Source organism: Epinephelus fuscoguttatus, linkage group LG12 (genome assembly GCF_011397635.1).
Source record: "Epinephelus fuscoguttatus linkage group LG12, E.fuscoguttatus.final_Chr_v1".
Taxonomy (NCBI): Eukaryota; Metazoa; Chordata; class Actinopteri; order Perciformes; family Serranidae; genus Epinephelus; species Epinephelus fuscoguttatus.
The window spans coordinates 31,533,897-31,545,521 of NC_064763.1; the positions used below are offsets into that span (position 1 = coordinate 31,533,897).

Here is an 11,625-nt window from a genome sequence, read left to right on the forward strand (position 1 = left end):
AACCAGGGAGAAATATGCTGCCAGATTTACTATGAAAAAACCCCAACTAGAATTATTGCCTTGCATTTGTATGCATCTGCAAACCAGTCAAGTTGCAGTGACAGTTTACATTCATGTCTGTGTAGAGTCATGTGTGGCTATAAGAGTTGACAATGCTTCAAATGTTTCTGCAAAGAAGCAGTATATTCTAAAACGTGGATGTTTCACACACATCTTCCCCCCGGCAGCATAGAGGGTCCATATAATCAGCACAGTTGCAAGGTGGACACCTAAGACTGGTGTCACCAATTCAGTGATCAGTCATCTGACCAAATGTCTCCCCTTCTGTTCCTGAAGTATAGTGTTGAACCATGGTCAGAAAAGTTTTTCTTTCTGAACATTATGATGTCACAGTGAAGATGACCGTTGACCTTTTGAATATAAAATCCCATCACTTCATCATTTTATCCTGTTAGACATTTATGTGAAACTTTGCCATAATTCGTGTATAATTGCTTAAATAATGGACAAAAATATGTTTTGTGAGGTCACAGTGACCTTGACCTTTGACCACCAAAATCTAAGTGGTTTATCGTCAAGTCCAGGTGGGCGTTTGTACCAAATTTGAGAAAAGTCCCTTAATGCCAACTTGAGATGTCATGCTCACAAGAATGAGACAGACGTGAGGTCACAGTGACCTTGACCTTTGACCACCAAAATCCAATCAGTTCATTTTTAACTCAAAGTGGACGTTTGTGCCTAATTGAAGAATTTCCATCAAGGCATTCTTGAGACATCATGTTCATGAGAACAAGACGGAACAGGCGGTCAACCCTAAAACATAATGCCTCAGGCCACAGCTATTGCCGGTACACAGAAAATTAATAGTATAAACCAGTAAATTTTACTGAACCCTTGTAATATTATCAAATAGACTTTGATAATTATACATTAGGAATGCTCAGGTTGGAGTCTTCGGGGATAATGTTGATTTTATGTCAGTAAAATTTGAAACAGATCACTGATTGTTTCTGTTTCTTAAGCATTTTACAAAGTATCTTCATAAACCCTCTTAAAAACTTTTGCACTGTTGCCTAAAACTTGTCTAATCATTAGAAAGAAACTTCCCTGTTCTTGTGCTTTAATAAACTCTGTGGAGCTCTACAACAGGTGAGTTTTATGACTGTAACGTGGCTGTTATAGTAATTCATTATTGTGTCTTTGGTGTACCACTGTACGGTCTTGTTGGCTACATGTTCTTTTAAGTTAATTACAGCTGTGTGTAGCACTATTTTCCTTGGCAACAATAAAGTAGATCTTATTCCTCAGGTGAAGGGCTCATTGCATGGGTCAAACAGTCTCAGTAAAATATCAAAAAATGCAAGGCTCCTTCAAAAACACACCAAGGCACACTGTAAAGTCTGTAAAGTTAAAATGCCTTTATTTTACATGGCAAAATGAATCAAAAAGAGTTAAAAAATGACCAACACGTATCGACCAACATAGGTCTTCATCAGGGTCAGACAGGAGTAACTTGCACACCTATGCTGTTACACTAATGAGTTGAGTAGGCGGGAAATCCCCTGTTAAGGCACACACCCACTGGCCAGACACCAAGTGTATCCAAGTGAAAAAATGAGGGTGGGGAACAAAAAAAACACAAAGAAGAAAAGAAGAGAAACGCAAAAAAATAAATAAATAATAAAAAGAAAAAGAAAAAGAAAAAAAAAGAGAGGAGAAGGAAAACAAAACTAGGGAGGAAGGGGAATGAAAAGATGAAGATCTTTTCATACGCGTTGGTCATTTTTTAACTCTTTTTTATTCATTTTGCCATGTAAAATAAAGGCATTTTAACTTTACAGACTTTGCAGTGTGCCTTGGTGTGTTTTTGAAGGAGCCTTGCATTTTTTGACCTAAGTCTGACATTTCATACTAGTGTAAATTGTGGCAGTAAACCTGATTCAACATTTTAAGGTGACATTAGGAAGATGTCACTGTGTGTGTTTCTTCAGCCAGGTCCTCAGGTGTTCCACCTGTGCAGCAACGCTACTCTGGGCTGTGCCTCCAGGGGCGCTATACTGCTCCACACTGCTCCTGTAGTCCCACACTGCGGATACATCGCTTCCGAACAGAGGGCTGAAATGATAGAATAGATGCAGAGGAGAGAAAGAGAGGGGAAATCAAAATGGCATCAAAAATGCTGGTGGGGTATGTGTGTATATGAGAAGAAGACAGTCACCTAACAGCACTCAGGTCTTCGAGAGTGAGTTGATTCAAGGCGATATTTTTGGATTCAGCTGTGAATACAGCTTTGCCAGAGATACCATGAGCCTCTCTGAAGGGCACCTGCAACACAAAATGACACAGACTCTGTTACTGGTGCTCTTGATTCATTCATGGTACAGCATCTTAAGAATATTCATGTTGCATTATTTGATTAAACATGGACTTTTATGTTCTTTTGAATCACATCTCTTTCCACTGACTTCTTAAAAATATTCTTACATTTGCATTTGGATGGAAATATCTTAAACACCACTCACCCCCTTTCTCACAAGGTAGTACGCCAAGTCAGTGGCCAGCATGTCTGGACTGAGGGCGGCTTCCATCACACACTGATTAATCTGAAACACAGGACAAACATCCAAGGAAACAAAATCTTTTTCATTTTGTCTTTTGAAAGGTTTTGTCCTCTTTTAAAGTTTGTTAAAATGGAACTATGGTATTTTTCTGCAGCCGGCAGTAGCAAAACAGGTTGCAATGTCACCACTCCATGTGGTCCATTAAAAGTGCTTGTTTTTGCCACTAAAATTATTATTAAAGTTATTATTATATTATTACAAAAAGGACCCTACAGAAAATTGAAATATTTTTCCCCATATTTGCTTGCTCAGACTCTTTAAGTCTTGCTAACAAGAAGTCTCGTTCTGGAATCCCATGAGTGGTGACTTGTTGCTAGACGATTATGGTGAAAGGTTCAGGAAAATGTTTCATTTCTCTGTAGGGTCATTTCCATAATGTCATGAGACACTCTAGTAACTATCTGAGCCTGTTAGTGGCAAAAACATGCACTTTTAATAGACGTAAATGGACAGGGCACACCTGCACCGACTGCAGCACTCTCGCTCAAAACTGGACCAATTTCAAAACTGTTGTTCCCACAAGTCACTTAGACAAAAAACATGAGAAAATAAGGTTGAAAACTACCGGAGTTCCCTTTCAAAAAAAGTCCATGCTGCTTTGCACAGGAGGAACATAATAACAACTGTATGCCTTTTCAATAGCAAGTTCAGAAAATTCTGCACAATGCTGTGAAATTGGTGTGTCTGGGAATCTTGCAGACACTGGATATATTGTCTTTCTTTTTTCTAACACATGTGCAAGGCTTCTGCATTGTGTGCTCACTAGAAATGGATGTAGCAAAATGAAAGATGTCAAGGATTTTATACAAAATAATACCAAGCAGTCACAAATCTGATCTGCAGCCATGAGACCATTAAGTGTATTTTTTTTCTTTCAAAATAAGTAACTGTGTCTTAAGTCACTGACCTTGAGAGTTGACATGACTCCAGTTGTCACCTGCAGCACAGCATGCAGAGTATCATAGCAGTCAAACATGGCCTCCTTATCCTCCTGAGGAAGAAGGATGACAAAGACACCATGACCATGAAGTTAGACAGAATATATCCAGAAGTAACTGCACACAAACATACGCATTCATACCTGCAGGTCTTTGTTGTAGGTGCTGGGCAGGCCCTTCAGGGTCATCATAAAACCTGCACACTGAAATACCCAAAGTCAAAACATGAGTTTGACAAGAAAACTGCAACAAGTCACACAAATGTTCAAAAGAAAGCCAAAAAAGACTCCCTTCAAAAACAAGATGGTTCATCTCAAAGAGGATTATCCTAATAAACAGACAAAGCAGTACAGTTCATCAAAGCACAGCGAGTCTGAATGTGATGCTCTGACTAGTAAAACCTGACTTTTACACTGTGGTTTGCTAAGTTTGATTCTGCAGAAAAACTAATGATAGCTTTATGGCACATGAGGGCGCTGGTGATCCAGAGGAAAGCTCCAAGCAGACAGAGGCAGGAGTGAAACGTCTGCTGAACATAAATGATCCTCCTCTAATCAGTAAAAGGGAAAACTTCTGAGCAAAGAAACAACATCACTGCAACAAAAAGCAACAGCACTTATAGGAAATGTGGTCTTCACTTGCACCATTGCAGTGCTTTCATTTGTTTGCTGAAATGATGAAGATATCACCATTTAATTTCACAAAGACATATTTGAGAGCCATTTCGGCAAGTGGGGCCTCTTAAGACACAACACTAAGTGGTAAAGTGGGCCCTTCAATGAACAGATGATGTAATAAAAGTGAATCTTAAGATGGAGGTCTTACTCTGCCAAAGACACGACCTGCTTTACTCCTGATCAGCTCCAGACTGTCAGCATTCTTCTTCTGGGGCATCAGACTGCTGCCTGTGCTACACACAACAAGTGCAGGTGGAAAGAAAGAAGACAAATATAGAGGAGTGGTGAAATAGGATGTAACACATGCTCCAACACCACAGTAATGACAGGACTCATGAAGAGTACAGCCGTTCATAGCAGTTGTAGTCTTTCAATGAAAAACGTTACATTTAAGGCCTTTGAAGGGCGAATGGGGAGAACTTGTTCGGACGCGTGTTCGAGGCCACAACAATAAACCAATGTCCAATTCGTCAGGTTTCCAATTAACAGTTTCAGACTCCGTCAAAGGTAAGTTTCCATTCATCAATTTTAGTTTCAACACGCTACAAACTCCTCATGCTGCCACACCTAACGGGTCTGTCACACACCTGCTCATCACCTGCACCTTACCTATATTACCTGCGTTTTCCTGTTCTAGTGCGCCACCCCATGTACAAACATCAAAACTGCATCCATTTACATGAATCAAGACAAACACAAAGAATGTTATTGTGGCTCCAACAGACTTTTAAAAAAACATCTTTAGGAGCGTGCAATAATTACTTTATGTCACTCCAGTTACTCATACACTCTCTGATTTTCTCTCAGTTTTCATATTGCATTAGAGTTTAGGCTCAAGCATCATCATCTACAATCAGACATCTAACATCTTTACACAATCAGGCACTTAAAATAAGCCTGACAAAAAGCCTGTCCGGTGGCATCACTGACGCATATTAGAGCGATACAATCTTTTCAGCTTTGACAGCTTTATTAGTTTTTGTTTCCTGAGATTAGTTTTCAAAAGTATGAACAGTCTAGCTCCGGAGCCTTTTTCCAGATTTATTCAAAGACAAGACAGTAATAGAGCAACAAGGAGCAGCGTGAATGGCAACTGTAAAATACCATATCGTAAATTTTAATTTGGGCAATCAGCTTTTTCCATAAAGGGCTGTCAGCTCTGGAATACATTACCAACTGAGATCAAACTGATTACAGATTTAGGGGCTATCAGTGTAAGTGTACTGTAGTATACGTATTGTTGAATAAGTTGCGATATTTGTATTCTTAACTACAGTAACTAGTATAATACACCCAGACATTTCATTTACTAATACTAACTATACTAATTATATGAATGAATTGCTGTAACACTGAGCTTTCTACAAACTAAAGCTAAGTGATTTACTCCATAGTTGAGCAAACTGTAATTTCAGATCACGAAATGAAACACAAACTGACCTGTAGGCATCAGAGAGTGAGATGAAGGAGAACTCTTTTGTGCTGTACAGCATCAGGTCCTCGGCCATCTTACTGAGGTGGGTCGAACACAACGAAGCCCAGAACAGGAACTCCACTGAAGAAACACACATGCAAACATGAGGAAAATTAGAGAAGACAAAAAAGGCTACCTAGATTTTAACATGTTCTTTATTGACAGCTGACTGACAACCGGTTTCCATATCTATTACAGCAAGAATACGATCATACCTGATTATTATTTGTTTGTTTTGATTTGTCCCTTTTGTCTGTATCCCCACCTCCATCTACCCCAATGTATGCATTGTACACAAAAAAAATTAAGGGAACACTTAATGGTCACAGTATAGCACCAAGTCAGTTACACTTCAGGGATATCAATCTGTCCAATTAGGAAGCACATGTGATTGTGATTCATCAGGTGCAATGGAGAGGCAAAAGCAAGACAACCCCAAAAAAGGGAATGGTTTTACATGTGGTGTCCACAGACAGTTGCTCTCTCCTTCTCTTTCCTGTCAGATTCTTCCCTAGTTTTGTGATCTGCTAGTGTCCCGGTCACTACTGGTAGCATGAGGCGATACCTGCAGCCCAATCAGGTTGCACAGCTCCATCAGGGAGGGCGCAAGAAGGTTTGCTGTGTCTCCCAGCACAGTCTCAAAAGCATGGAGGAGATACCAGGAGACCCGGAGAGCTGGACAGGGCTGTAGAAGGGCATCAACCCAGCAGCAGAAACGGTATCTGCTCCTTTGTGCGAGGAGGAACAGGAGGAGCACTGCCAGAGCTCTACAAAATGACCTCCAGCAGGCTACTGGTGTGCATGTTTCTGACCACACTGTCGGAGACAGACTCCATGAGGGTGGCATGAGGGCCTGACATCCTCTAGTGGGACCTGTGCTCACAGCCCAGCACCATGCAGCTCGATTGGCATTCTCCAGAGAACACCAGAATTGGCAGGTCCTCCACTGGTGCCCTGTTCTCTTCACAGATGAGAGCACGTTCACACTGAGCATGTTACACTGCTTGTAACATCATCCAGCATGACCGGTTTGGAGGTGGATCAGTGATGGTCTGGGGAGGCATATCCTTGGAGGGTCACACAGACCTCCATGTCATAGCCAACAGTACCCTGACTGCTGTTAGGTACCGGGATGAAATCCTCAGAGCGACTGTCAGACCTTGCGCTGGTGCAGTGGGCCCTGGGTTCCTCCTGGTGCAGGACAATGCCCGGCCTCATGTGGCCAGAGTGTGTAGGCAGTTCCTGGATGATGAAGGCATTGATGCCTTTGACAGGTCCTCTCGTTCCCCTAACCTAAATCCAACTGAACACCTTTGGGCTTATGTATCAGTGCATCGGGTGCCACCAACAGCAACACCAACGTAACACCACAGGCTGTCCAGGAGCTCACTGATGCCCTGATCCAGGTCTAGGAGGAGATCCCCCAGGACACCGTCCGTCAGCTCATCAGGAGAATGCCCAGACTTTGTCGGGAGTGCATACAGGCATGCAGGGGCCATACACACCGCTGAGTCACATTATGAGTTGCCGTGATAAAATTCACATAAGCTGGATCAGCCTGTGATTTCAATTTTTTACTTTGATTTTTGGTGTGATTTTAAATCCAGCCCTCAGTGGTTTGGTTTCCACTGACTATTGTTACGTCATTTTGTTCTTAACAAATTACGCCATGTACATCAATTTGAATAATTCATTAATCAAGATCTGATGAGTGATTTTAGCGCTCCCTTAATTATTTTGAGCATTGTATGTCACTACCTTAACTTTTTTGGACTACCCTTTACACCATTAAAAAAAGAAAACAAATAAAAAACTTAAACAGTTGACAGACACATATGGCTTACGCACCAACAAAGTCCCTTTGGCCAGTGGCATCCATGCTGTTCAAACTGATGCCATCAAACTGCAACTCTACAGAAGAGGAAAACTGGTATAGTTCAGTTGTTATAAATACATTTTTCCTAAATAACCAAGACACAGGACAGTAATAGTCTGCTCATTTTTAACCTGACCTTTCTGCAGCAGCTCCCTGTCAATGTCAAATGGTGTTCCAGCGATGGCCCCACTGAAAACAAGAAGAAAAATTTGGGTTAATCTATCACATCTGGAGGTGTGAATCCATATCAGACAGTGAGTGTGTTCGTAGCGTACCTGCCGAGTGGTAAAACATTAACTCTTTTCTTAATCTCCTGAAGCCGGTCCACATCTCTGCTCAGAGCAACAGCATGGCTGAGGGTTGATTCAGCCAGCAAGTTGGGAAACAGAAACACAAGATTGCCATGAACAAAACACCATCTAATATAAAAGCTGGGACACGTGCAACGATTGTTCGCTTTTTAAAGATCACCTTAGAATCCAGTGGCTCCATCTGATCGGCTGAGCCCTCTGCATGTGGGTGTAACCAGGAAACAGGACATCAATTTCTCTGAGGTTCAGAAAAGTGACAGAAGACATCGCGGGGCAACTTTTAAAAAAAAAAATCACAATCACAAATGTGTGTTTATGTGTATTAGTGTGTTTCTGTATTACGCTGCTGCCCGCTCCACCATGGTAGACATCAGCTGTAGGGCATTGTCCGTCAGGGTTGACATGGCATCTCGCAGCCACAGCCTCATGTCAGTCACAACCTGGTCGACCCAAACGCACACAGCACGGTCTCATGATATCAGCTAGTCCCTGCAATGATGTGATACATGGGCCGCAACTCTAAACAGCAGTATAATATTAATATTGTAAAGACAAACCTGATCATTTCTGCTCCTGCCAGTGTGCAGCTTCCCTGCAGGAGCACCAATCAGCTCCTGAATAAACAGACAGTAAAAGGACTAAAACATTCTCATTCATGACAGCCATCATCCAATACTAAAATGGTCCATAGGTTCTCAACTGATCATTCTCCTACATGCTCCGTGGGATGTTGAACCTTGAAAAGAGCAAAAGCAAGTGAGTGAATGGAGCTCTACCTCACCTTTAGTCTGCGTTCATTGGCAGTGTGAATGTCTTCATCTCCAGGTTTGATCACAAAAACACCTTTGGACCACTCTTCAGACACCTGGAGGAAAAAAACACTGTATCACCAAACAGGTTAAAAACACAGCTACTTTTAAACAGTAGTACATAGCACACATACAGTATATGGACGCACTGACTCAAGGCTGCACTATCCACTTGTGTTAGCGTATAAATCAAATTATCAACATAATGTATATAGGAAGCTTAGTTTGCTTTGCCAAAGCTAAACATGATTGCAGAGAAAGCACCCGGAAACCTGACCTGGCTGTGTGGGTGAAAGGCAGCTGACATCTATCACATGATGACAGCATTGTTCACGCCAAACTCAGCATAATACAGAGAGGAATTTTGCGCCATGGCACATTTTCAGCAGTCACCCATTAACTTACATCTGTGGCAAACATACCCATAATGCAACAGGAGTGTATTTCCTTGCATATCTGCGGGAGAGAACTCACAAAGACCATAATCATAGTACTGCAAATTGTCAGCTTGGATTCATGACGTGGTTAACTTCCTTAACTTTTTACCCTAGAGCTGAGTGTAGCTGTGTGTGTGTGTGGGTGTGGGTTTTTTTTTTTTTACCTGATTCAGCCCATTTAAAATTTGCTGCATCTCATCTGTGGTGACCAGCTTTGCCTTCTCCAGAGCTTTCACGTAAGCCTTGCTCCCTCGGATATCGGCATCCCACATCCTCTGGTCATACGCGATAGATGCGTTGAACTTCTCCATGATGGGATCAGTGTCTCCCACGAAACGACCTCCCCAAAGTTTACTTCCCTGGTCAGCAGCAGAGACAGGGGCAAATAATGTGTGTGCACCACTACATTTACATTAGCTAGAGCATCTGGCAGACAACTAATGTGTCTGTTACGTGATAAAAGAGAATGACAAAGGAGAAGAGGGCTTCCAGTTTGACAGCTGGCTTAAGCGCCCAGCTGGGTGCTAAAACAACAACAACACATGAATGGCAGTGTTGGAGTTTTCCAAAGCTAAATGTTAAACTTACCTCTGTGTTGGCCATGTTTGTCACCAATGGGTATCCGTAGCGGTTTGGTCCGGTTTTGGCTTTAAGGGACGTTGAATCAAAGCTTGTGTTAAGTGCCAACGAACAAACCTCGATGGCAGACACTGTCGCGTGCAGTGCCAGCCGAGCAGATTCTGCTAAAGCTGTGTGTATCACTTTAAATGACGTCACCGGAGTTGTTTGATGTCATATTACGTCATATATAACCGGTATGGGAAGAAGTAAAACTTTTTTTTAAATTTAAAATTATTAATTTGCACAAAACGGCACACTAGGCGAGAAAGATAAGATAAGATAAAATAAGATTAAATTAAATTAAATTAAATTAAATTAAATTAAATTAAATTAAATTAAATTAAATAGTCCAAAATCATCCATGGTTACTCTAGGAGTCCTCAGATAGTTTCAATTCAACATCACCTCTGATGGGAGACTTAGCTTTAGGGACACTATGGACACTTTATGGACACCACTATAAGCATTGCTGTCCCCCATGTTGTTGTTTATTTGCACATTCAATATTCACTTTGCACTAAATATGTTCACTTTAATCCATTGCTCATTATTATTATTATGATTATTATTATGATGATGATGATGATGATTATTATTATTATTTATTGCTGTTTCTTGTATTTTTTGTACTTTTTTCTGTATGCCTAGTTTTTTAAGTTTTTAAATACTGAAATCTTTAATTAGACTCTTTACCCTTCACTGCTGTAACACTGGAATTTCTCAATTGTGGGATCAATAAAGGTGTATCTTATCTTATCTTATCTTATCTTATCTTATCTTATCTTATGGAAGTTGAAAGTTTGTTGTCTGTTGTCATTAATGGATATTTTTAAATCAATCTGAGATAGCCCTATTTTGTTTTTTTGTTTTGTTTATGGTTGGGGTGTTTGTTTATATGTTATGTTTAGTTATTTTATTTTTAGTTTGATTTCCTTCATATCATATGTGGTTTACTTCTCTTCAACCTAAGACAATTACCTGAGCTATAGGACTTGAAAGCGTCCATTGTTTGTTTGTATTAAGCTCAATTAAGATTAATTACTGGGGGAGAAAAAAGTTCACTATCCACACTACAAGCTGTCACCATGACAGTAGTATCTTTTTTATTATTATTCTTTATTAAACAAACATAATATATTCACATTATATACACAGAGACTTATCTTTACCCGGGGTTGCCTACATATAACTGAGAAAAAAACTAAAAGAAAAGAAAAGAAAAAAAAGAAAGACATTGAAAAAGTAATATAAATCCAGAGTACTGTGCTGTGCATATGTAATTTATCAAACACACAGATTGTTTTTTATTGCCTTTTCATTATCAAGGCCTCTTATTTGGGGGCCACAATGTTGTAGATTTTGATAGAAAAGCTTAAAATTCGGTTTGGAGTCGCCCATTTTGTGTAAATGTGGGATTTGCTCAATAAGAAAAATTAATGGTACAAAAAACCCATCTCATTGCTTTGATTTATTTATTTATTTTTAATTTTTCCAAATGTAGTAATTAGTTAATGAAAAAAATATGTTTGTGTGTCATTTTCCAGGCCAGACTAGCTTGTTACAGAAATGTGTTAACTTTACAGGTAACTTATAAATGTTGTAATCACATTTTTAGCAGCCATTTATCTTCATCTATTAAACATGAAAGCAGAGCAAAGCCCTTTTCCACACACCGTTTAAGCCATAGACATATATACATATATACATGTATATATGTCTATGGCTTAAGCGCTGTGTCAGATTTGAACCAATCACAATCGTCTTGGGCGGTGCTGTAACAACGGTGCCCCTGCCAAACAGTGTCGGGGGGGAACTTGTTTTGGTGGAACACTTGCACCTTAGCATTAAACTGTGTAAAAAC

The 11,625-nt window shown here is 40.3% G+C and overlaps 1 protein-coding gene across 1 annotated transcript; it reads right to left on the minus strand.

Annotated features, from left to right (window-relative positions):
* Positions 1-860: 860 nt before the first annotated feature.
* Positions 861-9,906, minus strand: asl (argininosuccinate lyase). The gene is made up of 16 exons (XM_049592277.1): positions 9,732-9,906; positions 9,308-9,502; positions 8,679-8,762; positions 8,455-8,511; positions 8,240-8,337; positions 8,058-8,135; positions 7,862-7,939; positions 7,723-7,775; positions 7,559-7,621; positions 5,677-5,791; positions 4,385-4,469; positions 3,703-3,762; positions 3,529-3,612; positions 2,523-2,603; positions 2,219-2,325; positions 861-2,115 (listed from the first exon to the last, which is right to left on the minus strand). The coding sequence occupies exons 1-16, from the start codon at positions 9,744-9,746 to the stop codon at positions 1,971-1,973; spliced, it is 1,398 nt and encodes a 465-aa protein (XP_049448234.1). The 5' UTR covers positions 9,747-9,906; the 3' UTR covers positions 861-1,970.
* Positions 9,907-11,625: the final 1,719 nt, after the last annotated feature.